This window comes from Candoia aspera, chromosome 1 (assembly GCF_035149785.1).
Source record: "Candoia aspera isolate rCanAsp1 chromosome 1, rCanAsp1.hap2, whole genome shotgun sequence".
NCBI lineage: Eukaryota > Metazoa > Chordata > Lepidosauria > Squamata > Boidae > Candoia > Candoia aspera.
The window spans coordinates 172,523,741-172,548,744 of NC_086153.1; the positions used below are offsets into that span (position 1 = coordinate 172,523,741).

Here is a 25,004-nt window from a genome sequence, read left to right on the forward strand (position 1 = left end):
GGCATGTGAAATAAGTGCCACTGTTCGATAGTTTGAACATTCTTTAGTGTTTCTCTTTTTTTGGTATGGGGATATAAGTTGATTTTTTCCAATCTGATGGCCATTCTTGTGTTTTCCAAATTTGCTGGCATATAGCATGCATTACCTTGACAGCATCATCTTGCAAGATTTTGAACAGTTCAGCTGGGATGCCATCATCTCCTGCTGCCTTGTTATTAGCAATGCTTCTTAAGGCCCATTCAACCTCACTCTTCAGAATGTCTGGCTCTAGCTCACTGACCACACCGTCAAAGCTATCCCTGATATTGTTATCCTTCCTATACAGGTCTTCTGTATATTCTTGCCACCTTTTCTTGATCTCTTCTTCTTCTGTTAGGTCCTTGCCATCTTTGTTTTTGATCATACCCATTTTTGCCAGGAATTTATCGCCGATGTTTCTAATTTTCTGGAAGAGGTCTCTTGTCCTTGCTATTCTATTGTCTTCTTCCACTTCTGTGCATTGCTTGTTTAAAAATAATTCCTGATCTCTTCTGGCTAACCTCTGGAATTTGCATTTAATTGGGCATATCTCCCCCTATCACTGTTGCCTTTTGCTTTCCTTCTTTCTTGGGCTACTTCTAGTGTCTCAGCAGACAGCCATTTTGCCTTCTTGGTTTTCTCTTTCTTTGGGATGTACTTTGTTGCCGCCTCCTGAACAATGTTGCGAACTTCTGTCCATAGTTCTTCCGGGACTACTAAGTCCAGTCCCTTAAATCTATTCTTCACCTCCACTGCATATTCCTTAGGAATATTAGTGAGCTCATACCTAGCTGATCTGTGGGTCTTCCCTAATCTCTTTAGTCTGATCCTAAATTGTGCAGTAAGAAGTTCGTGATCTGAACTACAGTCAGCTCCAGGTCTTGTTTTTACCGACTGTATAGATGTCCACCACCTTTGGCTGCAAAGGATGTAGTCAATCTGATTTCGGTGTTGTCCATCTGGTGAAGTCCATGTATAAAGCCGTCTCTTAGGTTGTTGGAAGAGAGTGTTTGTTATGCAGAGTGAGTTGTCTTGGCAAAATTCTATCAGCCTATGTCCTGCTTCATTTTGTTCTCCCAGGCCACGCTTACCTGTAATTCCAGGTGTCATTTGACTGCCCACCTTAGCATTCCAGTCTCCCGTGATGAAAATAACATCTCTTTTTGGTGTGTCGTCCAGTAGGTGCTGCAGATCCTCACAGAACTGCTCTACTTCAGCTTCTTCAGCATCTGTGGTTGGGGCGTATATTTGGATCACTGTGATGTTAGATGGCTTGCCCTGAATTCGAATTGAGATCATTCTATCGTTTTTTGGATTGTATCCAAGCACTGCTTTAGCCACTTTACTATTAATTATGAAGGCTACTCCATACTTCTGTGGTCCTCTTGTCCACAGTAGTAGATCTGGTGGTCATTTGATGTGAAGTGGCCCATTCCAGTCCATTTCAGTTCACTGATGCCCAAAATGTCTATCTTTAATCTTGACATCTCACCAATAACCACATCCAATTTGCCCTGGCTCATAGATCTTACATTCCAGGTTCCAATGGTGTGTTGATCCTTAGAACATCGGATTCGCCGTTCACCACCAGCACCGTCGGCTGCTAGCTGTCCTTTCAGCTTTGAGCTAGCTGCGTCATCACGTCTGGGGCTAGTTGAACTCATCCTCTGTTCCTCCCCAGTAGCATTTTGACCATCTTCCGACCTGGGGGTCTCATCTTCCGATGGTATACCAACATATCTCTGGTTCTACTGATCCATTTAGTTTTCACGGCAAGAATACTGGGGTGGGTTGCCATTACCTTCCCCAGGGATCGCATTTAGTCTGACCTCTCTGTCATGACCTTCCCGTCTTGGGTGGCCCTTCACAGTTTAGCTCATGGCATCACTGAGGTGCTCAAGCTCCAGCACCACGACAAGGTAACAATCCTCTGCTGAACTTGGAACATATTGAGTAATAATTTAGACAATGTCACAAAATAAATGGAGATGGCAAATATTTTCTCAGATAAAGTATATAGAAGTGCAATGCATCCAGATACGTAAACAATATGCAAGCAATTGCTATCTTCTTTATAACATCATGTGAAACCCCCCTTAATAAATAATTAGACTTTCAGTCTTCCTGAGCAGAGAGTAACATTTAATTTATTTTTGTTTCCAGACCCCACTTATCACACAGACGTATGAAAAGGAGCCATAGAATTCCTAAATGTAAAAATTGGTTTAACCAGTTTTGGCTGATTTTGCAGTATTTTTCTCTGTATGAGGAAAAAATAAATCCTATGGTATTCTAGATTGTTATGGCTGGACTTAGCCTTTGGGTTCTGTTTCTTAATATGCAGTTTAATAACTTCTAATACATGTTCGTAGAGCTGTTTTGTTACCAGCCTTCTACAGCTATTCTAGGTTACACAGATCATTTATCTAACTGTAAAGACTAAACATTATTTCTAAGAGATGCCTTAAGAATTTATTAAGTGGCTTTATAGATTTTTTTTCTCCCTGCCTTCGCACTCTGCCACAGTTAGCTTCTCATTTATAAAATAAAGGTGCCTGCTTCAAGGAATGTTCCACTTACAGATTGATCCTCATTGATGGGGTCCTGCACACTCCCACTGCACTGGGGAACCCATGGAGGGTCAAACATGGGGACATTCCTAAATGTAAAAATTGGTTTAACCAGTTTTGGCTGATTTTGCAGTATTTTTCTCTGTATGAGGAAAAAATAAATCCTATGGTATTCTAGATTGTTATGGCTGGACTTAGCCTTTGGGTTCTGTTTCTTAATATGCAGTTTAATAACTTCTAATACATGTTCGTAGAGCTGTTTTGTTACCAGCCTTCTACAGCTATTCTAGGTTACACAGATCATTTATCTAACTGTAAAGACTAAACATTATTTCTAAGAGATGCCTTAAGAATTTATTAAGTGGCTTTATAGATTTTTTTTCTCCCTGCCTTCGCACTCTGCCACAGTTAGCTTCTCATTTATAAAATAAAGGTGCCTGCTTCAAGGAATGTTCTACTTACAGATTGATCCTCATTGATGGGGTCCTGCACACTCCCACTGCACTGGGGAACCCATGGAGGGTCAAACATGGGGACAGATGGCATTCCAAGCACTGGAGAGGGCAGGGTGAAGTTAATGCTTGGTGGAGGAATCTACAAAAATAAGTCCAGAAGGTGCAATATCATAGCAATAGCTCTTGTACATCTCTCCTGAAGATAAGTTTTTCAAGGAACAAGGAAATGTTTCAGAGTCAAAATATGTCAATTTATTTAATTCTATGCTGAGATAAAGATGGAATTAGAAAATATAATTTTTCTCACATAATACAATGGCAATGCAAATAATTCCTTCTTTAGTTTTTTGTGGTTGAGTTGGGGTTCCTTTGTATTTTTTAACGTAACTGCAATAAATACATAAGATACAGAGCAAATTGTTTTTATCTAGGCAGACAAACTGTTTGGCCAAGCCACTGTCAAAACTGCCTGAAATAACAGAAAAATTAGCTTTCATCCAGAAAGGAGGACAATTTTCTCAGGCCTTGGAATATATCCAGAAAGTTGTGTACTGTTTTTCCTTTTTTTTTCTCATTACAGAGCATCCAGAAAAGGTACCAGTACTAGGAAACAGAGCTTTGAAGGCCAAAGAACTTGGTTATTTTTCTTTCATTATATTATCTTACTATATGCCTTGACAAACATAGTGCTGATATGTATTTCCTTCCATTTATAATTTACAGGTTTTAAATAGCCATTTATATAGGAGAACGATGGATCTGCAAATGTGAAGGAATGTAGACCTAGCCTATGGAATATAGAAGGAATTTTTAACAGGGGAGTTGAAGAAAAGATGACTCAGCCCTGAGAAAGAGGAAAGGGTGAGAAAGAAACTCAAAATAACCCCACCTTGATTTTCTTTGGTATAAGGTGGAGTAGAGAGAAACTCTGACAGGCTTTCAAGATTCCATTATTTTACCCTACAAAAATAAAGTGCATTCCTGGAATCCATGTTGTTCCTGCCTACCTGAAAGGGCTATGGCAAGACCCTCTAAATGGCTTCATTCACACTTCAACAAATATAAAGAACAAGGCTATTTTTGAATTACAGTGTGTAATACCAGAATTTAACCATCACTACTTCTAAAAACTAGAGCTCTGCCTAACATCTGGCTCCAACTAGGTTAAATCTTCTCAGAAACTCAATATGGCATAGCTAGTAGAGAATCTGTATAGTTCACTATGACAGAACCTGCTTTAAACAATTGACTGTTTTCTGATAGTTAAGGCTTCTGATAAATCTTACACCCTCCAAGGTTTAAACTCTGCAACATTCCTTTCCACAGCTTACAAAATACTGCTTTACCCTTCCCACAGACTGAGCAAGATCGAAATTAGTTATTTATAATTTTAGCATTACTATCCAGGGAAAGTTTAGATCCCCATGGATCTCCACAAAGGCAAAAGAAGAGTTAAATCAGTCACCGGAAGAAATCAAGGAGAAGAACCGAGAATCTGGAAGAACCCTCTCATATCTATGAGAGGTGTGTCCTACTGAACAAGATAAAATTCTATTCAGAGTTGATGGCAAAATTGAACCATATCAGCTAGTAGATGTAGATGCTCCTGTCATACCAAACCAGGAACAATTTTGATAGTAAATAACCAATAATTTAGTTCTTGTTTGGCATGAGGAGGAATCCAACTAATGGGAGATCCAAAATTCAGTTAGAATATATCTTTGGGTCTAAGTTTTAGATGCTCAGGGAACCTGCTCTTACACCCTTTTCTCATATCATTCCATAACTGGCAAACAATTATTTAATTGGTAGTGTCTGGTCAACATGCTAAGTGCTGGGCAATGGGTGAAAAGGGCAGCCATAAGTGCCACAGTCAAGTTGGCTGTAATATCAATTATGGCAGATCACATGGTTTGTGATAAAACCATAAAGACTTTGTAGACCTTCTTTCATATGGATTTTCAATGTAGGGAGATGGAGTATCAGACCATTTTTATTTGGTGAGAAAAAAAATTAAGAGCATTGCTCTGTGAATCCTTGATATAGGCTAATATCACTTCTATATCTCAAAGGATCCAGTTTGCAGAAGCTATTCCCTCATTCCGTGGAAGACAGCGGGGGGCCCAGAGCTCAAATTTTCATCTCTCATTCTTTTGTTTTTGTTTTTGTTCTTAACTGTTGAGGGGATTTTTTGTTGTTCTTGTTTTTGTTAGTTTAGCCATTTTACCTGATGAAAAGTTCTTGGAAACGTGAAAGCCAGCATGCTATTTTGTAAATTTTGAATTAGCATAACAGATTGTGAAAGTTTAGGCTGCGACACATATCAACTACCTGACCTAAGTGTCACTGAACTCAAGTTCTGTGGTGATATTTCTGTGTGCATAACACTTAAAACAAGGAAATACAGTATATCGGGTGGTACATAGTTTACCTTAAAGATTTGTTGAGCACCTTCCTCCATGCGAGGCCATACTTGATATCTAAATCTCCAGAGAGTGTGGAACTTCAGAATGGCATTCAATCTCTGCACTGCTTCCGAGTGATGAAATTCAGACATCAGCATATCTGAAACTGCCTCTGGTACTTTCACAGCACAGAGAAGGAACATAGCAGCTGCAGGAAGCAAATATTCCATGAAACATCATTTTTTTACAACCTGGAAACATTATTTACAGATGTACTTGAAACTGAGAGGTGGAAGCACACCTTAAGCTGATGAGCAGACCTGGTAACAAAAGGAGCAGGTACTGGGCCTCCATGTCTTTGAATTTCAAGCAAGGAAAGGTCATGAAGAGGAAGACAAGGTGGCAATGCATATAAATGTAGGCTGCACAGGCAGGGCTCTCAAAATGCCACGGAAGATTTCTGTAGCATTAGATTGAAAATCCTCAAAATCCAAAGCTGGGCGAAACTGCTATAGCTCCAATTCCGTAGGACTGATTTCATGCGCTCTTGAGGGCATTCTTGGAATGTGAAATGTGCCTCTTACCTGCTGCACCAGCCATGTGCTCATCCATACTGAGCAACAACTCCCATGCTGCAGGCTGGATGTCCCCGTACATCTCTTCGGTGAGGATGGGAGCTGCCTTGATTAACAGTGAAAGTGGTGCTGGAGACAGGCTCATCACCTGCGAAAGGAAACCATGCACCAAGTAGTGAAAAATATGGCCCTCGCAAACGTATTCATGTTCTGCTGAGGGCAATGCAGCACACACAGTAAGAGTGCAGAAGACTGCAGCTTCTTCACAGAGCCCTGGTGGTGCCAGACAATCTGTTATTTAACGTGACTGTAAAAAATGACCCAAGACAATGCAAGTGAGAATCGGGGGATATTCTTATCTAGATAGCATCTATAGTAGATAAATGAGATAATCTGAATTATCTACTAAAACTACAGCAAATTCATGCACGTCAGGTAAATGTGACATTCCTATAGTGCTGAGAAAGACCTCACAGAGACCTATACTACTAGGCTTGTAGTGACTCAGTGCAAGGCAGTAAGGCAGCTGTGTCATGTTTCCATCACATGTTACATAGACAATGCAAACTGTGCACAGGCAACATTCTACCATATGTACAGTATTACCAGACACCACAGATAATTAACTAGAAGCCAATGGAGCAATTCACAGGTTTAAGATTCCTTAGGGTTTCCCTACCAGGGACACATACATTAAAGACTAAACATAATGTTCCACTGGTGCAATATTCATGTAAGTAACAGAAACTCACATTACCTGATGCCTTATATATTTCAGCATTCCAGAGTCTTTTTTTCCTTCAAGATTAGAATCCATCACTCTTTTCTTCAGGGACGGTGTTCTGAGGCATGACTTGTCTGAACACTGAAAGACAATTGGATCTAAACAATGCTGAGGGCTTTCAGAAGTTAGCTCATTGGTGGAAGCTGGGGGTCCCATTACGTCTCTAAATCTGACAATAGTACACTTAAATAATGCAGCTTTCTCCTGTTGACCAAAACCACTGATAATGAGAGAAGCTGAAATTTCCTTCTTTGCCCAATCTGTTTCCAAAATGATGCAGGTTTCACAGAATCAGACAGTTTCATCAGAATGAGGAAGCAAATATTGCAAGGCCAGCTCCACCTCTCAAACATCTGTATGATATTATGACTCATGCACAAAAGGGATGGATCCTGTGTCATGATGCTTGTCTCATCATTCATTTGCCCCCTTGCTTCCTGCATCAAACTAAAGAAGGATTCTATATTAAACATAGTTCTTAGAAACTCCCCCCACATCTGTTCACCTGCAAGGGTTTGGCAGCCAAGTTTGACAGTCTGAAATAAATGTCTAGGCAGCTGAGAAATGAGTAATTGATTGACTGACTGATTAACTTGCTTACCTCTTTTTGTTTTTTGCCTCTGGCCACACTGTTTAGTAAGGTATTTTCTTTGAGTGAATCCACAGTGTCTCCGTATAAAAGTTTGATGGCCCGGACAAGGCGTGCACAAGAACGGCTGTGGTGGAGGTAGCAGTGAGGGTGGCAATAATCAATATGGGTACAGATGAAACTCTGCTGGTTGCATAGCAGGATCATCACCTGGAAACATGAAGTATGAATTGTAGAATTGCAGTGCTGTCTTTGTGCCAAGAGAGGATTATATGACTATCCTTTTTTAGGTAGCAAAAGCCATGGATAGCAAAATCTTTGAAATGTTTTCAAACCATTTTTCTCCTTCCCCATCCTCTTCAATTTAATATTTCACTAACTCTGACAATTAACTCATAGATGACAGATCAAGCAAATGCCTCATACTCATTAACCTCAACACCTGAACATTTTTGTTCAGTTACTCAAAGTAATGCTCCAGGACAAAGTGAGAGCAAGCAATATCCTTTTCCTTTGTTCCAGAGGCCATGGCAGAGTTTGAGTATCTACCATTGCTGCCACTTTGCTCAGAGCTGCCTAGCTTAAACACAAGAATTGCTCCCTGCCAGATGGGTGTGCCAAATTTCATTTCCGGAGATAGTCATCACTTCAGCAATCCTCCTCCTACAGCCCAATTTTTCTTGGCAGGGTAGCTGTGGTTGCTTCTTCTGGGTTGATTTTATTCATGGGACATAGGAAACAACTGAAGGATCAGGAAGCATGGTGTGATAGTGGTGGAGAGGGAAAACAGTATCTACATTTTCTCTTCCTCTCCTCTCCATTTTCTTATTTGTTTATTCATTTTGCAGTTCCTTATTTTTATCATGTAGTTGCACCCAGACCTCAGAGCTGAGTAACTAAAGAGTACTAATATAAAATTATAATGACAAATTTATTCATAAGTCATGGCACCCTAAGGCAAAATCTTTGGCTTGTCCTATAGTAAGCTCACGTTTAAACCATGTGTGCTTAAATAGCCAGTATTTTGAAAACTGAAGCTCTGCTTGACCCTATCCTCTGATTGCAGAGGGCATGAAATGCCAACTGAAGAAAAACTACAAGTAACCAGTTTTCCACATTTCATTTTCTAATAAGTTTGATTTTATTCTTTACTAATATACCAACTCACTATTTAAGTGGCAAAAAGCATAACTTGATATTTGATTGGTTCAACTTGCTTGATCACAAAGCACACCTTGAACTGAAGGAACACTTGCCAGTTTCTGAATCCTTCTTCCCTCACTTTGCCTCCAGACATCCAAGAAAGAGCTTTAATAACAGCACTACCATCCCAAAGCTCTAGAGATACAGATCTGGACCACAGCATCATGGAGATTTAGAAATATAGCTAGACTGAGTTGGTTGTGCTTTGCCCCAGGAGTTCAAAGACCTGTCCACATTTCTTCCCTTTGCTTCTGGACTTGTGTTTGAAAGACTCTGGGGCATGTTGTTACTACTAACCAAGGAAACAACTATGAGACCATGAAAGGATTTAGATTCACTTCAAGGAAATCCACTTTAACTTGGACATTAAGTTAAGTCTAAGTCATCTTAATTTGGTTCAGGATATAGGATTTTGACACATTGGAAATGAACTGTTTTTAATCACATTACTTATTCTGATCCATCCTGATCTATCCATCCTCATTGATCTTCAAAGTCCACCAATCATCCTCCAGGTGAAAATCTGCCAAATGCCCTGCAATTAACCAAGTCACTACTTAAAAGAGGACAACATTTTGTGTTCACATAGCTGTATGAAGAAACTCATGACTCTAGTGCCTCAGTTGGTGGACTTTTTCTTCAGGACTTTAAATACCTTGCAGTGGGAGCCCTGGCAGAAGTAGGGCCTTTGCAAATTGTTCTTTGGAATATATAGCAGCTTCCATTCCTAACTTTCCTTAATGGAGCTTCTGAATGTTTCTGGGGAGATGGGACAATTAAATTCTGGAGTAGTTGAAGCTCCGTTATTCATAAAAATGAACAGCCTTAATTCACCGTTGCTCAGATGACAAACCGTGAACATTATGTGTCTCAAGGGAAACTCTATGCACCACAAATAATCTCTACTTACATGCAGCCAAGACATATTCCGGTGATAGTTATCTTCTGTTCCAGTGCTGCTGAGCACTTCAGGTTCTATACTAGGTTCACTTGCACTCCAAGGGCTTCCTTCTTAAAAAAAAAAAAATACACCCAGAAGTAGTTGTCTTCTGATGCTTCCTACATATTTTTAATCTAATATATATGCTTGTAAACCAGACCAGGGTTTTGAAACCAATTGATTTTCTTCCCTTGTACTTTTTTAGAGAGAACAGAATAATATGCCAGAAGCATACCATTCCCAATAGGCCAAGCCCTTCATCAAGGAATGTGAGTTAGATTAAAGAAATGTCACCCCCAACCCTTCTTCCATGTCCCTGATGATTAGCTAGACTGATCATTACAAGCATAATTCATAGTCACCATGGAAATGACCACTAATCAGGGATAAACATTGTTCCCTTTTCTGGAGGAGGGGAGGGTGAATAAGTGGAAACAAAATTCTTTCATAATCATGCTGCTGCCAATTGTTGGTTTCAGTGATCTGCATTGACTGGGCTCCATGTTCAAGAAAGATAATACATACAGTCCTGCAGTGGCAGCAGTTTACTACAACTACTGCCTTGTTAGGTCCCATTGGGGGATTATAGAACACTTGGGGAGAAAAGAGGAAAAATCCTGATGAACATTTGAGAACAAAGGCAAGTGAATGCTCTCTCAGATCCCTGAGTTTCCTGCATGCATTTATTGCCAATAGGCTTTCCAATCAGATAGATCTTTAGCACACAATTTGCTTACTGTATTGTAATATTATGGCTGCAACCCCATATCCACTTGCCTGGGAGTTAGCACCACTGAATTCAATGGGAGTTACTTCTGAGAAGTTATGCATAGGATTGTACTGAGACTATTAAAAGATGCAGTATCTCCAATTACATCCTTCCCCTGCCCCTTAAAGTGAATATGCACTTGACTTAACTTGGATTTGCACACAAAAGAGAAAGAGCACGGACAATACCACTGAGACCCACAAGGGGAAAGGAGATTCAGGTTTAGGATGTATCTGTCCCTGAGTTCTTCTCTAAAATAAATCTCTGGAAACAAGTATTTTGGAAGCTGACGAGTACACATATATTTATCTCATAGAAAGCAAAATATATGCATATTGTATATATAAGTATATGCATAGTACATACTATTGATATGAGATGTGTATGTGTGTGAGAGAAAGAGAGAAAGAGTGAGTGTATATATACAATACCATATATATTATATATGCCACCGATATATAATATATGATGTTTTTATATATACCTTCCTAATCATGGCATGCATTTGTTTGGCGGTCAGGAAAATGCCTGTACACTGAGTCCACGCATCAAACATTTCCATTTTTAAAATCGGGAGCCCTTTGAGTGGAGCAGCACTGACTACCTCACGAGGTACTGGCAGGGTTCAAGCTCTGTCCTTGCCAAACGTTACGTCCATGCAAGACAGGGGAACTCCTGGTTCAAGCTCGGCCCTGGGAGGTCTGCCTCGCCTCCCAGCCCTTTCCTGGCTCTCCTACGCTACGGGTGCTGCTGCTGCTGCCGCCGCCGCCTCGTGATCCCTCTCCCTTTTTTGAGCCACGCTCATCTGTGTTACCTATGTCAGTGACAGTGTCCCTGCTGTGGGACAGCTGCAGCTCCTCATTCTCAGACTCTGAGTCCTGACGGGACAACTTGGTGCTCTTTAGGCTGCCGGCCCGGCGAATGCTGGACAGGGAACCCCCTCTCTTCACCCGGAAACTGCGGGTTCCTTTAATCTGGAGCAAGCGGGAGCCTCCTATCCTGATCTTCCTGCTGGGAACTGCATTAAAAGAATAAAAGAGGACTTTTTCCCCCTTATTTCCCTCCATTTTAAATATAATATAATGATGTATATTTTGTATAAAGTTATACTGTTCACCCTCCCCCCTCCTCCTTTGGCATTGCGGTGCCTTTTCCCTTTTCTCAAGGAAGACCAGCAAGAGGCTCCCTCCAAAGCAACACCAAGGCAGTTCTAGAAATCATCCTGGCCGGGATGCCTCAGTGAAAGGTAAGACAGGTCTATTACTCAGGTTATATTGCATCTCAATCCAGCCATTTGTGTTATTCAAATACTTTACAGTCAGCATTGTTGGAAATCCCAGGGCTAAGCCACAAAAGCTATGGTTAGTGCCAAATAATTTGCTCTCATTGACACAGGAGAACAGTTATCGTTTCATGTTTGCTAGTAAGGCCTTTGCCGTCCCATCGACACTACACCCGTCACTGGCGATCAGTGACTGTATTGCAAGTGCTGTCAAGGCCTCAGAGCAGAGCTGTTCTCCGGCCAGCCCCAGGCGGATTAAATTTTGTGACAGAATCGTAACTCTCAATCATGCAGCAAGCGTAGTCGTACATAGGCGGCCTGCTTGTTGAAGCTAGGCGCATCCTTTGCTTATCCACTCTGAATGTTACCTTTGTATAAATTGTCTTCTTTGCACATTAAACTTCACCAGAATTCTACAGAGAAAGCAACAACATGTGGTCCCACTCTTCAGATAGTTCAGAAGTTTTCAGGCATTAAAGACATCTGTGGATGCAATGTGTGTGTGTGTGTGCACGTGTGAGTGTGTGTGTGTGTGTAATGAGCACGAATATATGGAATGGTTTGAAGCACCAGTCACTGGCATGTTGTTCTCCACTCAGCTCTAAGGCAGTACATGGGCAATATGCATGTCCAAATGTTGCAACACTCAGCTGTACATCTACTTAAAAGTGAACACACGGCACAGGTCACAATACAAATAAATGATAGTTGTCACTTGGGGCCAGAAGAAAGGGCAATGATGAAAGAAGAATTATCTATACTTGTTAAGATCTGGGCTTTTAAACAGCTGGGGAGGGAAGAAATCCTGATTTTTACAGATTTGCATGCCACCGTGGTGAATGCACAATTTTCTTTACAAGTTATTACCTTTAGCATATGATTAACCTGAAATTTTATTTGCATTTACTTGGCTTTGTAGTTTTGTTGACTAGTTGAAAATGGCACATTGTGTAACAAGCTTTCAGAGAAATATCGTATTACTCCTCTGGCAAGATCAGTGAAGGATCTTGCACAGTGTCTTAAATGATAAGAGATAAATTGTGGAACAAGTTTCTGGAAACTAGAGCAAATTTATCGGATGTATGAATTAAAATAACTTTTTTTATCTACCTGATATAAAAAACTTACATTTCAATGCATCTTGTAACTTTTTAACATGCTACAAGCATGTTGTTGCTGTTTCTATGATAAATTATAAGCTAAATGTAGGCAAAGGATTCCTGTAATAGAAAACTATTTCTAAAATACATTTTGTTAGAATCAGGAACAGAATCAGGAAGGAGAGGAAGGAGAAAGAGAAAAAGGAACAGAGGAAGAAGGAAAAGAAGAAAGGAGAAGAATTTATTATTAAGTAACACAGCAACAATAACATTAAGGCTGTATTCCACTACAAATTTCACTAAAGTGTACAATATTTTGACTGGGAAATAAAGAGTTTATATTGTTTTATGGTCTGTATTTCACCAATTCTAACAATTCCTTAAAATACATTTTTGTTGTTGTTCCTGACCCCCCTAAAAAAGAGAGACTGAAAACCTCATTTTAGTAATGCCAAATACTAATTCCATGGTCACACTTTCAATAACGTATAATTATTGAAAACAGTTAATTTTATGATTTGTTCATATATATAGGATATATATATCCTGCTTTATACTGTTGAGTTTAATTATGTACTGCTCTATGACCATAAAGAAGATTTCTTCTTCTCAATAATAGGTAATAATACTGGCCATTGGTAAGGATTTTCTCCACTTTAGGTGTAGCTGCTATATCAATTATAATTTCCCAATAAGAGGGAATCATTATTTAACCTATTTAAATCTGTAGGGTACAGTTATCTTCTGAATACAGAATTTTAATTCCATGTTCTGTTAAAACCTCAGTACTGCGGTTCAAGCTATAGTCAGCTACAACAGTGAATGTATGCAATCAGTAATAGATTTTGAGTCCAATCAATAGTTTCAACCTAATGTTCAGTGACTGCAAAATCAAAGGTTTTGCATACTTTTTAAAGCAGCTTATTATTAAATATAATGATAAATAAATAAAAGGGGAAAATGTTCATTGTTTCCAAAGCAATTTGAAGTCTAACTTGTCAGAAAAATCAGATACTGGTTTTGTAGAAGTAACAAAAGGAACCTTTGCTCCTGAATCAGTATTTGTATCCATATCTGTAGTTTTGATACTAACAAATCCCACCCAAAATGACTTTGGCCAAATTAGAAAATATTTCATTAAGAAAGTTTATTTTGTCACATTCCATAGCATCCTAGACATAATAGTATTCCAACCTTTACAGTCTAGTGTTGAACAGAAAAATCCCTTGTGCTATATGCAATATAAAAATAACTTTTGAATGAAGTTTTTATAAGGGGAACCGGGCTAACACTTTCTTCAAAACCATTAACACTGCTTTTACTGGACTGTGATTGTTACTGCATTTTAATGTATTTTTATTATGTTTTCACTGGCTGATTGTATTGTATTGCATTCTTTACAGTTTAACTGCTATTCATTTTTAATGTTCACATCTTCTTGGATACTTTTAGTTAATTAGTGTAATAAACCTAAACCTTAATCAATATCAATAATTAAATGTTGTGAGTTATATTAAGCAAAGAATATATACATATATACATATACATATACATATACATATACATATACATATACATATACATATACATATATATATATATATATATATATATATATATATATATATAGGGGGAAGCACCCAGGGTTTGCTTTGATTTCTGTCACTGCTTTAACTGAGGGTATCACCAATATCTATGAAAATGGAACACAGAGATAAAACATATATATATACAATTTTGTTAACACTTCACAGAGATCAGGAAACAATTTCTTCTGTAAATCAGGAGCCAATTTTACACAACATGATACTTTTAACCCACTAACAAATGAACAGAGTGACATAAAACAGAAATTAAAAGTGAGATGAATTTATAATCCACCTAAAAAAATTATTCCCTTCTCAGTGTCAATAAGCTGTTTGGGCAAACCCTATCTTATTTAAATCTATGCTTGAGAATGGGCAACCAGAGATACATTCGTATGGACACAGTTAAGTGGAGGAGGTAATATTTGGTCCAGCTTGAATGTATTTGTCAGGCATTGCTAGTGCAAAGTACAGCCAGTAAAAAAGGGCTGCCCTGTTCACACACATCACCAGAGGCACCTCCCTGGTATGGAAGTACCAGGTCAGATGTTACTTTCCAATACAGCTACTCCCAAGGGGAATATTCAGCATGGAGAGTTTCCACCAACCAGTTCTGTTGATGAACTTTGTACCTTCCTAAAATCATCCCCCGTCTTCCCCAACCACTTTCATATACACTTGATTCCTATTTTCACATAACTCTATTGAGAATTGTGGTGCTTCAGCAGGCTTATGCAACTTAAATGTCCAGACACTGAACATATCCCATTACCATTTTTGTGTGCTAAGGATGTGGTTTTAGAACTAGCTGTGTATTCCAAGGTGGAGTCCAATCTCCTCACAGGAAGTACAACTGTCAGAACAATCCTATACACCAGGCAACTATACTTAAATATTCAGAAAAGGAACCGATGCAATACCAAAAAATGGAAAATCAAATCTGCATCAAAAAGAGTGATTTCCCATCTAAGGGAATCAGCCAGGACTCAGGACTCAACAAGGTAATACAATTTGTTTCTTCATAGTTTAACTAACATGGTATCATAAATCATAGTATCTTATCTCTTTAAAACTACTATTACATATTTTTTACATTTTGTAACTACAAAAAGAAAACTGTGTATTTTACCAGTTATACTCTGTCATATCGATAGGTCGGGCTATTATTTACAATATGCAACAGCAAGTTAAGTAGCTACTGGCTCTATTTTGCATCGCAACACTTGAACATTAAGATAGAATGAGATTTGTACAGATTTGTTTTTATGCATGAGATGGCATTATAATGATAGACATTCTACTACCTGTAGTAACCACAGTAATTTAGGCTTTGAAGTTACCTACCACATTTTGGAGTTAGCAAACAAGAGCCACATAGCAGATTAGTTTTAAGCATGTTCTAATTTTTGTTTAAGTTAGAGGGAGCAAGATAATACATTATTTTAAGGTGCATATACATGAACTTCTAGCTGTTTCATATATAAAACAAAATATTTAAGCACACTAAGATATTGATGCAATGTCTAGTTATTAAATTTGCCTATAATCCAGTGCAGACAAATATGATTTTAAGTGCTTAAAAAACTGACAGGGGTGTTTGATTTATTTAAATGATTTAATCTCATGGCAGTGATTCTTTTACAGCAATTTGCACTGGAGAATTAAAAATAACAACTAAAGAGGAAGGGGAAGAGGAAGAGGAGGAAGAGGAGGAAGAGGAAGAAGAAGAAGAAGACTTAATTTGGCTAACAGACTACACCTAGTCCCAACAATTCCACCAAAATAAGAGTCGTAACCACTATTTAGATACGCTTGGGACTGAAGTGCCAAAAAACGCATCTAAATATGGATAGATTTGATTCAGCTTGCTGTTCTCTAATACTATTTTTTGGGAAATAAGGACATGCTGCCCACAGCCACATCAGAGTTTGCAGTAAAACAGAAGCTTCAGTAGGCAACAAACCTTTCTTCTCTTCACAACCTGTGTCAGACTTCAAGGTATGACTGCTGCTGTGTAAGGAATCTTTTGAATCTTCATTTTCATCCAAAACCCCAGCAAAGCTGATCTTCCTCTCATACCTGTGTCGGTCCATCTCAGGGTCCAAACGCAACCTGCAACTCTCCAGATCCTGTAATATCACATAACCATAGAAATGTATGAAGAGCAAACGTATAAATAAAACAGACCTTCAGGTTTTCTTCTGAAGCAAGAAAGACTTAAAACTGAGAAGGAAATGTAAATGTTGCGTTAGATTTTATCCTGCCATTTGGTAATGACCCCAAGAAGTAGGTAGGTTAGACTGAAAACAATTGATTTTGTAACTGGTTCCCTATATTAGTTTGAGTAGATGTTTATTTTATTATTTAATGTTAATTATGTTGCACCATATTATTGTTGGCTGCTCTTATAATTCTATAACAGAATGTTTTCTGGGGAAGTTGCTCTGAAGGTTAAAGTAGAAATAATCAACAACAACCAAAAAACCCCAATTTGGCCTCAATGATTTTCAGGCTGGAATAAATATTACCAAGTAGGATCCAAAACTTTTGTCAATATTACAAAAACAGTATTACATCATTGTGACATAAGTTTTGCTCCTTTTGTACATGCATGACACATCACAAAGCACATACAAATAGGCAGAGCTTTCAGAGCAGCAATGAGAAGCTGCTTTTATATTTTGCTTGCCACCACTTGTTGCCCTGAAGAGGATCTAAGCTAAACTCAGAATGTCAAGAACGGTTGGACTAAATTGCCATTCATCAATTTTGAGAAATCATGTTTTTCAAGGCCTATGAATAAATCACCGGGCATCTTGGATACCATATTTTTAACTCTGCCTCTGTTTCATCAATAAATTTCTTTAGCTACACGGTTGGTTTTTGGTCTCCCACCCTACCCATACCTTCCCCTCCTTCTGCAACTTTATCCTTTTGTGTCCCAGATAATTTTCTTTTTCTGTGCCAGATTCTCAGCTGTGTTATAAGCTCTGCTCCATTTCAGTGGTTCTAGCAGGCCACTAAACTGGCTTCATCTCTTACCACAAGAGGTTCAGTACGTGGCCTGGGCATGTATGGAAAGGTCTCTCGAAGAAAAGTGGTGATCTCCAGGAGAAGCTGACATGCTGCCATCTTCAAGGCAAAAGGACAACAACATTTGGTAGGATTCACAGTACCTAAAAAAGAAAATATACATACATTCTGTTACAAAAAAAGAGCAGCAAAGAAAAAAGATCATTATAAAAAAAATGGACATCACCAGACATGGTACACAATGCAAACTGCATATGGAACAATATGTTGTATGATTATTCTATTTTTTCCAGAAATATCGCTGTCATATTTATCTATTGTCTCCTATTCACTGTGGTTTATGTTACCTCTAGCAGCACTCTTGCAATGATCTCAAAGATATGACTTTTATGAACTTAATACCCTTAGGACCTCTTCACCTCATAATTCAGAAGATGAAAGTTGCACAATTGAAGACATATCTGATAATCTAAACCCTTTCCTGTAAGGCTTTCAACTGGAGTATAGGAGCGAAACTGCTTTGGTCACCTTGATGAATGGCCTACACAGGGAGTTGGACTTCTCTTGGACTGTAAGAGTAAACTGAAGCCATCAGTATGTGTTAGGTGTTTTTCTTGAAATCTGCTGGGCTGTTCTTGCAGTTTTTAGGGGCTCTGTAGTGTCTCTCTGCATCTAAACTCAGTATGTAAACCCAAGTATTCTAGAAGCCCCACAAATCCCAGCGACATCTAGTCTACAGGAAAATAGAACCAATATAAGCATGTCATTAGAATTTCTTACTAACTTGATTCTCACTAATATTTATAACTGACTGTAAGTCTAAAGTGGGAAGTGGCTAGAAGAAAACACTTCTCTAGAAAACATATTAAGAAATAGAGAAGAGGAAAAGATGGAGTATAGAGTATCAGGATTAGCTGATTAGTTGCACATATGCTTATTTCTTACTATTCTTTCCTCAGTAAATGCACTATAGTACCACTCACTATAAATGTTTTCTCCATAAAGAAATATGAAAGGAAACAGCAATAGTAGGTTTCACCAGATTTGCTCCAACTGCAAGTTTGAAACCAAGAAAGAAATGGGGGGGGGGATTTCAAGTTCTTCATATTCAGATGATCTAGATAGTACAGAGTTACATTTCTTCACCACTCCTTCGAAGTCATCCTAGAGATGTATAAAGGACTAGAAGAAACTGTAATTCATCCTAGATAAAAGTTTTACTAAACTGTTACTAAGTACCTAGTAAGTCTCTCTATGTGCCTTACTGCTTTACAAGAAGTGCAACAGGACATGATGACATTGTGTGCCTTAACCGTTGAGTGAGCCAATTCTCTACACCCTGGTTTAACTATCATAATAAAATTATGAAATGTTACAGAACTTGTGAAGGACAGAATTAAAATACCGTGCGGTGAGATGTCATATACTGGAGTCCCATTCCTCTCTGATTTACAGATGCTTCTTTATTCTCTACATTCCTTCACTGGGAAGCAGACTTTCCTAATCCCGCTAACCCTACTCTGCAGCAAGGTGTAAAAAGTCCTTTATACTCATACATATATAAGATAAAACAGGGGTTCCTACAGATAAAAAGGTTCAGACTGTATCTGAGCAAGGAAAGAGTCAATATATTGCCAGGCCTTGCTAAATGAAATCTGATGCCCACAATCTCTTCTATCCAAATATTAGCTAGCTTAGATGTCCTTAGGACTCGCATTTGCAGAGTAAATCCAACAAAATTACAAGAAACTCTAATGGATAACATGCTTAGAGAAAAAAAACAGTACAAATACACACACATACAAATCAATGTATTACATACATGTAGATGGTATTTGGAAACAGTATTGTTCTGTACATTAGACTAACCTACATTTTATGTTGCCACAATTATAGTGTCATGTTCTACTTGTCCATGCTGATTTTTAAAAGTGGTAACCCCCAGTCTTCTTGACATTATAAATAATTGTAAGTCTGATACTATTTGCTACGTTGCATAATATTAAAGCATAGTTTTCCTTAAGCCCACGATCTGCAGATGTGTTAGTCTGCAACTCCCACAGTTACCAATCAGGAGAGCCAATTAACTTCTTATTGTGAGTTGTAATCCCCCATATCTGAAGGGTAGTTGACTGGGAAAGGTTTTTCTAGGATACTGTTTACCATTTCTTTAAAAAATCAACACATGAATAGTTGACCACTAACTTAAAACTTTTCATTTACCCTGCTTTCTTGTTTTCAGTTCTTAACAGATAGATACTGTTTTACAAGAAAGCTTTTTTTATTTTATTTTACAAGGTTTGGTGGAGTTACAGGACAAAAGGATGCCCAGCAGAAGCATAAGTCATGCATAGCACTTTTTTAAAGAGACTGAAACCCCCACAAACTTGGGGCAATTTTTCTCAGGGCAGGTAGACATTTAAGGGGGAAAATGGGCAGTTTAAGGCTTGTGGCACCCATTCCACCTTTTCATTTCCCTACAAAACAAAAACAAAATAAAAATTGGCTTCCAGAAATCCTGCTGTGCCCATTCTGGTCGCCAGTTCTGCCAGCTGCAGCCCTGAGGTAGTGCAGAAGGACATGTGGTCCCTAGGCTGAGTAAAGGTTTTCCGTCACAGCCTACTGCACTATGGTTCACTAATATTCTTTTTTTTAAATCTGTTATGAATGGACAATTATATCTAGGCCAATTAGCTCTATGTCTTAGTCACTGACTAAGTGACTATATGTCTTAGTCAGTGGTTTCAACATATAAAATATGATCCATGTTTTTGAAAGGAGGAACATAAAAATATTCTAATAGTAAAAGAGTAAAGAGATCAATTAAGAATATTCATGGCCAGTTGCCTCAATCCAGCAATCTTCTGGTTTTTCTGTGTATACTTCTGTGATCACAGAATTTTTAGAAATAAATTTTAAAAAATAAATATAGATCGTATCAAAACTGAAGTTTCAAGTCTGCATTTGTAGTCCCCAGCAAACAGTCAATGAAGATTCAGATAGATGTCTGCACCTATCTGCGTTATAAACTTGGCTAGGCTCCCGTGAGCTACTGGAAGTAATTACTGGATGCAGATGAGAAGATGCACCCAACTAGGTCCACAAGATCCTGCATGTGGCTAAAGTTTTATTTGCATACAATGCAGCATATCTGGTTAATTTTGTCCCCCTCATTTTTTTTATGTATTTACTACTACATAATGCATTATAGCTAGTTTTGGATAGTTGAAGAGGAAGAAAAGAGAAAATGTGGTGAAACACTGGTGGGTGGAAAGGGAAGCAAAGAAATAAAATTTCAAAAGAAAAAGAACAAAAAAGAACAAGTGTTCCTAAAGGAGAGGTTCTTACAAGTGGGGGTTCTTGTAGTAAAGGGAGTCTCCTTACTGTCATCTAAAAAGTCTTCTTCCTCATCCTCCTTTCTCAGCCTCCTCTTGGTCTCCTCATCATAAATGAGGCCTAGCAGGTTGGCTGGGCTCTCACTCTCACAATGGCAAAGCTCGTTGAGACGGACTCCAATTGCCTGCAAAAAGAATGGATTAACAGAGGGTCATAAAGGTTTCTTAAAGGAGAAAATCTCAACTGCGTTGCTGAAGTTTGTAGATAAAGACTTCTTTTGCATTCATGTTGATTATACTATATCATAACAAAAAGATCCAGAAAAAATACCACAACAAAACATAGCTGTTATATAATACTTTAGAATATTCAAAGTGCTTCAACATCTAGCATCTTGCTGTAATCCTGTCCACAGCCCTGTATGTTAGATAAATGTTATTATCCCCATACCGAAAGGAAAGTGGCTTGCCTAAGGCAAAAGCAACAATCAAACTTTTTTTTGCATTTTTAATTAACTCCGATCAGTGAGTTTTTGTGACAGCAACTTGTAAATCTCTGAATATCTTATTAAATAAAACAGAATATTGAGTTTGTTTCATTGATGTGGAGAGGGAGTAAAAGCAAAACATTTAGAACCACAAAGCCAACTTGAACAAGTACAGAGCCAAGCCCAAACCCGGTTAGTCCAACCTGATCTGTGGGGCTGTGTTTCCCTCCATTCCAACTGGCGTAGATGATCCATCAAATCTAATTTCTTTCTAATAGTAGAGGAACTTGGAAAAGGACCTGAGCCGCTGATCTTAACTGATGACTAAATTCTCATAGAAAAACGGAATCATTTAAATAACCTTGTTCAGAATATGTAAAATTTGTGTCTAACGAAACTACAAGAAGATAGATTAGTATAAATCAGAGAGCCCATGGATTATTCAGTACAGAACATAAATGCTGCTGAATGGTAAGAAAAGGAGGGAGGCAAGGTGAGAGGAAGGACTGAAACTTACTTCCCCCCACTGGTAGAAGAGCTTGGCCGCATGCCACTGTAACTTCTGGTTTCGTTTATTCCCCACAATCGGAGAGCGCCCACGAGAAAGGCCTTTCTTAGTAATGTTCACATGATGCCCCTTCATCCATTCTGGCCAGTTGCCTCGGTTGCAGCGGTGCACAAAGCGAGCACATTCCAAGAAAAGGGCTGCCCTTGCCACCACCGGTGCCTCCTAAAATGCATTACCAGAATGTCCGTAAGAAGTTGAAAGCTGGCAAGCTGAAGAGAACAGTGCCAAAGACTCAGTGGGTCCGGTTTTACTTTTTTTTTTCAAATATACAATGCTTCAATGAAGCAAATATCACAGATGACTTGGACCTATCAGGCCTTTCACCTGTTAATGAGGGGAGGCCCTTTTGACACCTGATGAATTCTTTCCAAATTTACTGGTGATATGAGATATACAATAATGGCTTCATCTAAACAGTATAAGAGAATGTATTATATGACAAAGCTTTTCCAAGGACAAAACATTTTCTAGGACAATAATTAAGTCCCAGGGGAATCATTTCTCTAAATGTAGGATACTAAAAGTATACTAAAATTTTATACTATATTTATACTAAAAACAAATAGAATACTATAAATAAATAATTCAAATTTTAATACATATGGTTATAAGGCACACGAGTCTCTAAATAATGAGAATTTCACAAATTATGTCTAAGTCATTTAAAACTTTCTGTAGGGATTTAGTTCTAATATATGTAGTACTTCAGACTCACCATTGGGCTACCATTTCCAGCTCATTCCTATGTAATACCAATTCATGATTTGTCAGCACAACAAAAAGTACATTGGTTATTCTCCCTTCCCTCTTTTATTAGGGAGAGACCAATCTGTCTATTGATATTTAAGTTGTAACATCTCATGTCTGCATTTGTTTATTAACTTATTAAAGGTTACGTGAAAATTAATTTGCATTTTCCTATGCATTTCAACAAATACATACATTTTTGTACATGCTTTCCAAAACATATGCATTTTCAAATAACACTTCAGTTATAATCCACTTTGGAACATTATTTCTATCACTGTACACATTTCAGTATGATTTTTTTGTTCCTGTTCAAAAAGCAAAAAGCAATCTGGAAAAGTGTTGATACCAAAGAATTATACGTTCTGTTTTGTGTATAGTTCTGGGAAATGCAAATTCAGTAACTTCAATGAAAGTACAAATTAAAATGTAAACTGAAGGATATCTCTCCCATCTCTATAATCCATACAGGTAGTTATTTCAAAATTTGCACAAATCAAATTTGCAAATCAATCTATACTAGCAAATGAGTAGAGCTCATTTCAAGCTATGGCACAGACCAGGAACTACACAGCACACATGAGGAGAAGAGGGATCTAGGGTTTATTCATATCACAGCAAACAACTACATAATCCATTTTATGCATGTACTCGTTGTGCTGCAACTCTTTGTTACTTAATCCAGGTAACATGATACCAGATTTATATCTGCTTTCATACATATATTCAAATTAGTCCTTAATGGGAATAAGTGTTCTTTAATTAGTACATGAACTCACACTGTATATAATCACTATAGTTCTTTTTTTTTTCTCTAAGCTTCCCTGATTAATATATGAATTTATTCCTTGCCTCCAAAAAGAAGCTGATTTTTCTTTCCAGAGATGGTGGTTGTTCTTGTTTTAGGTTAACTAATTTCATTGCTGCAAACAAGGGCAAATAGAAAAGATCCTTTTTTCTTATACCTCCTTGTGTGCAGTAAGACCAAGAGCTAGTTTAAATTAATGTTCCATCATGTTATGAAACCAGAAGAGGCCACTTTGCCCACAATTCTATGTTGAGCCAGCCCATATTAGTTTACCAAGAGAATCTGCAACTACGAACTTTATCTATTTAAAAGTTTAAGAAAGGTGCTTAATTTTTAAGAAAATTAAATGGGGAAAATGAATCTGAACTCTGAATGCAAATCCACCTCCCACAGATCAGAAGTGGCCCAAAAGAGAGGGAGGCAGCTCTGTTCAATTGAACATTGTTTCGACTGGAATGTCTAGCTGGTCTCTTTTGCTCTAAAGGTGCTGGTTGCTCAGCAACATCAACCCTCGGTTCTTCATTGCCTAATTTATTTCAGCTCCATCTTATGCCTCAAGCCTTATCTCAGACAAGGATTGGTGATGTAGGTTTCTGTTGGCCTAACTAAAAATGAAACTATGTTATACACATTACCCTTAGAATCAACATGCTGAATCTCAGAGCATTATGCAAATGCGATGCAGTAGCTTACCTTGTGCCCAGAGCAATCTGAAGAAGCAGCAAGAGAAAGATGAAGATGTTTGACAGAATGGATAAGGATGAATTCACACCACAGAGAAACACATCACAAATGAAGAGAAATGAATTAGCCACAAGATGCATAGCTGAAAAGAACCACAAGTTACCACTTTCATTGTCCACAGAAAACAAAGCAAAACACGGCTGCAAAATTCAAATAAGATGGACATTTTCCTCATAATTTTGCTTATACAGCCGCCTTCTGCTCCTATTACAGTATTTGTACAATGTAACTTAATGGTGAAAACAACAATAGCAACATAAGAATCGCCATTTTCTTTCACAGTTTCATATAATCCTAAAAGGCTTCCGAATGATGAATCCAACACTTAGGTCAAAGGGCAGAGTAAACCCTAGAATTAGGGGAGGGAGGGGGAGGGGTTGATTATCATGAGGAAAGTTAAGGTTAGTTTGTAATTCATGCTTCAGAATATGTGGACTTATTATAAAACTTTGAGAAAGTTGCCGCATTCATTGGAGTCAATGAGAATCAGTGCTGGAATGAAACAAGCAGCCTTCTAGGTGGATGTAGGCATTCCACAGAAAGTGCTTGTCAAGAAAACTCAAGGTCTTGAAAACTCAAGGACTTGTACTTTGGGAAACAGATGTTTACCTCCCTATGTAACATGTTCCCTTGAAAACCTAAAGCCAGAGGTCATAGATCCTGCTAGTATTTCCTATGTATATGCATAAGAAGCTTACAGGATATGGAATCTCTTACTCTTCATTGCAGGAAGAAAGGACAAGCACCATGTGATCAAGGATATCAATATCCCAGAAGTGGTGAGAACTAGTGTTGTTCATAAGGATTTCACTTAAGCACTAGCCCACTTCAGACATTTGAAAAATGTCATCTGTACATGCAAGGAGAGGGATTAGGCATGTGGGTGCTTGATCTCCCCCAGCCCCTCACAAAATAAGTGTAGTCATCTCTCCATAGGGTGGGTGGTTGCATCAATGAGGCTCCTACCTTGATGGACACCCTCCTAGGCAGTAACACACTGAAAAA

At 38.3% G+C, this 25,004-nt stretch overlaps 1 protein-coding gene across 1 annotated transcript in view; it reads right to left on the minus strand.

The window, feature by feature from the left end:
• UNC80 (unc-80 homolog, NALCN channel complex subunit) overlaps nt 1-25,004 on the minus strand; it is a 159,381-nt gene that overhangs the window by 72,016 nt on the left and 62,361 nt on the right. The window contains exons 23-32 of the mRNA XM_063303281.1: nt 21,650-21,862; nt 20,694-20,829; nt 17,319-17,452; nt 16,240-16,405; nt 9,510-9,610; nt 7,409-7,606; nt 6,781-6,888; nt 6,033-6,171; nt 5,475-5,656; nt 3,051-3,182 (exon numbers count right to left, since the gene is read on the minus strand). Coding sequence (XP_063159351.1) covers nt 3,051-3,182; nt 5,475-5,656; nt 6,033-6,171; nt 6,781-6,888; nt 7,409-7,606; nt 9,510-9,610; nt 16,240-16,405; nt 17,319-17,452; nt 20,694-20,829; nt 21,650-21,862 — 1,509 coding nt within the window. The remainder of the gene's footprint in view (nt 1-3,050; nt 3,183-5,474; nt 5,657-6,032; nt 6,172-6,780; nt 6,889-7,408; nt 7,607-9,509; nt 9,611-16,239; nt 16,406-17,318; nt 17,453-20,693; nt 20,830-21,649; nt 21,863-25,004) is intronic.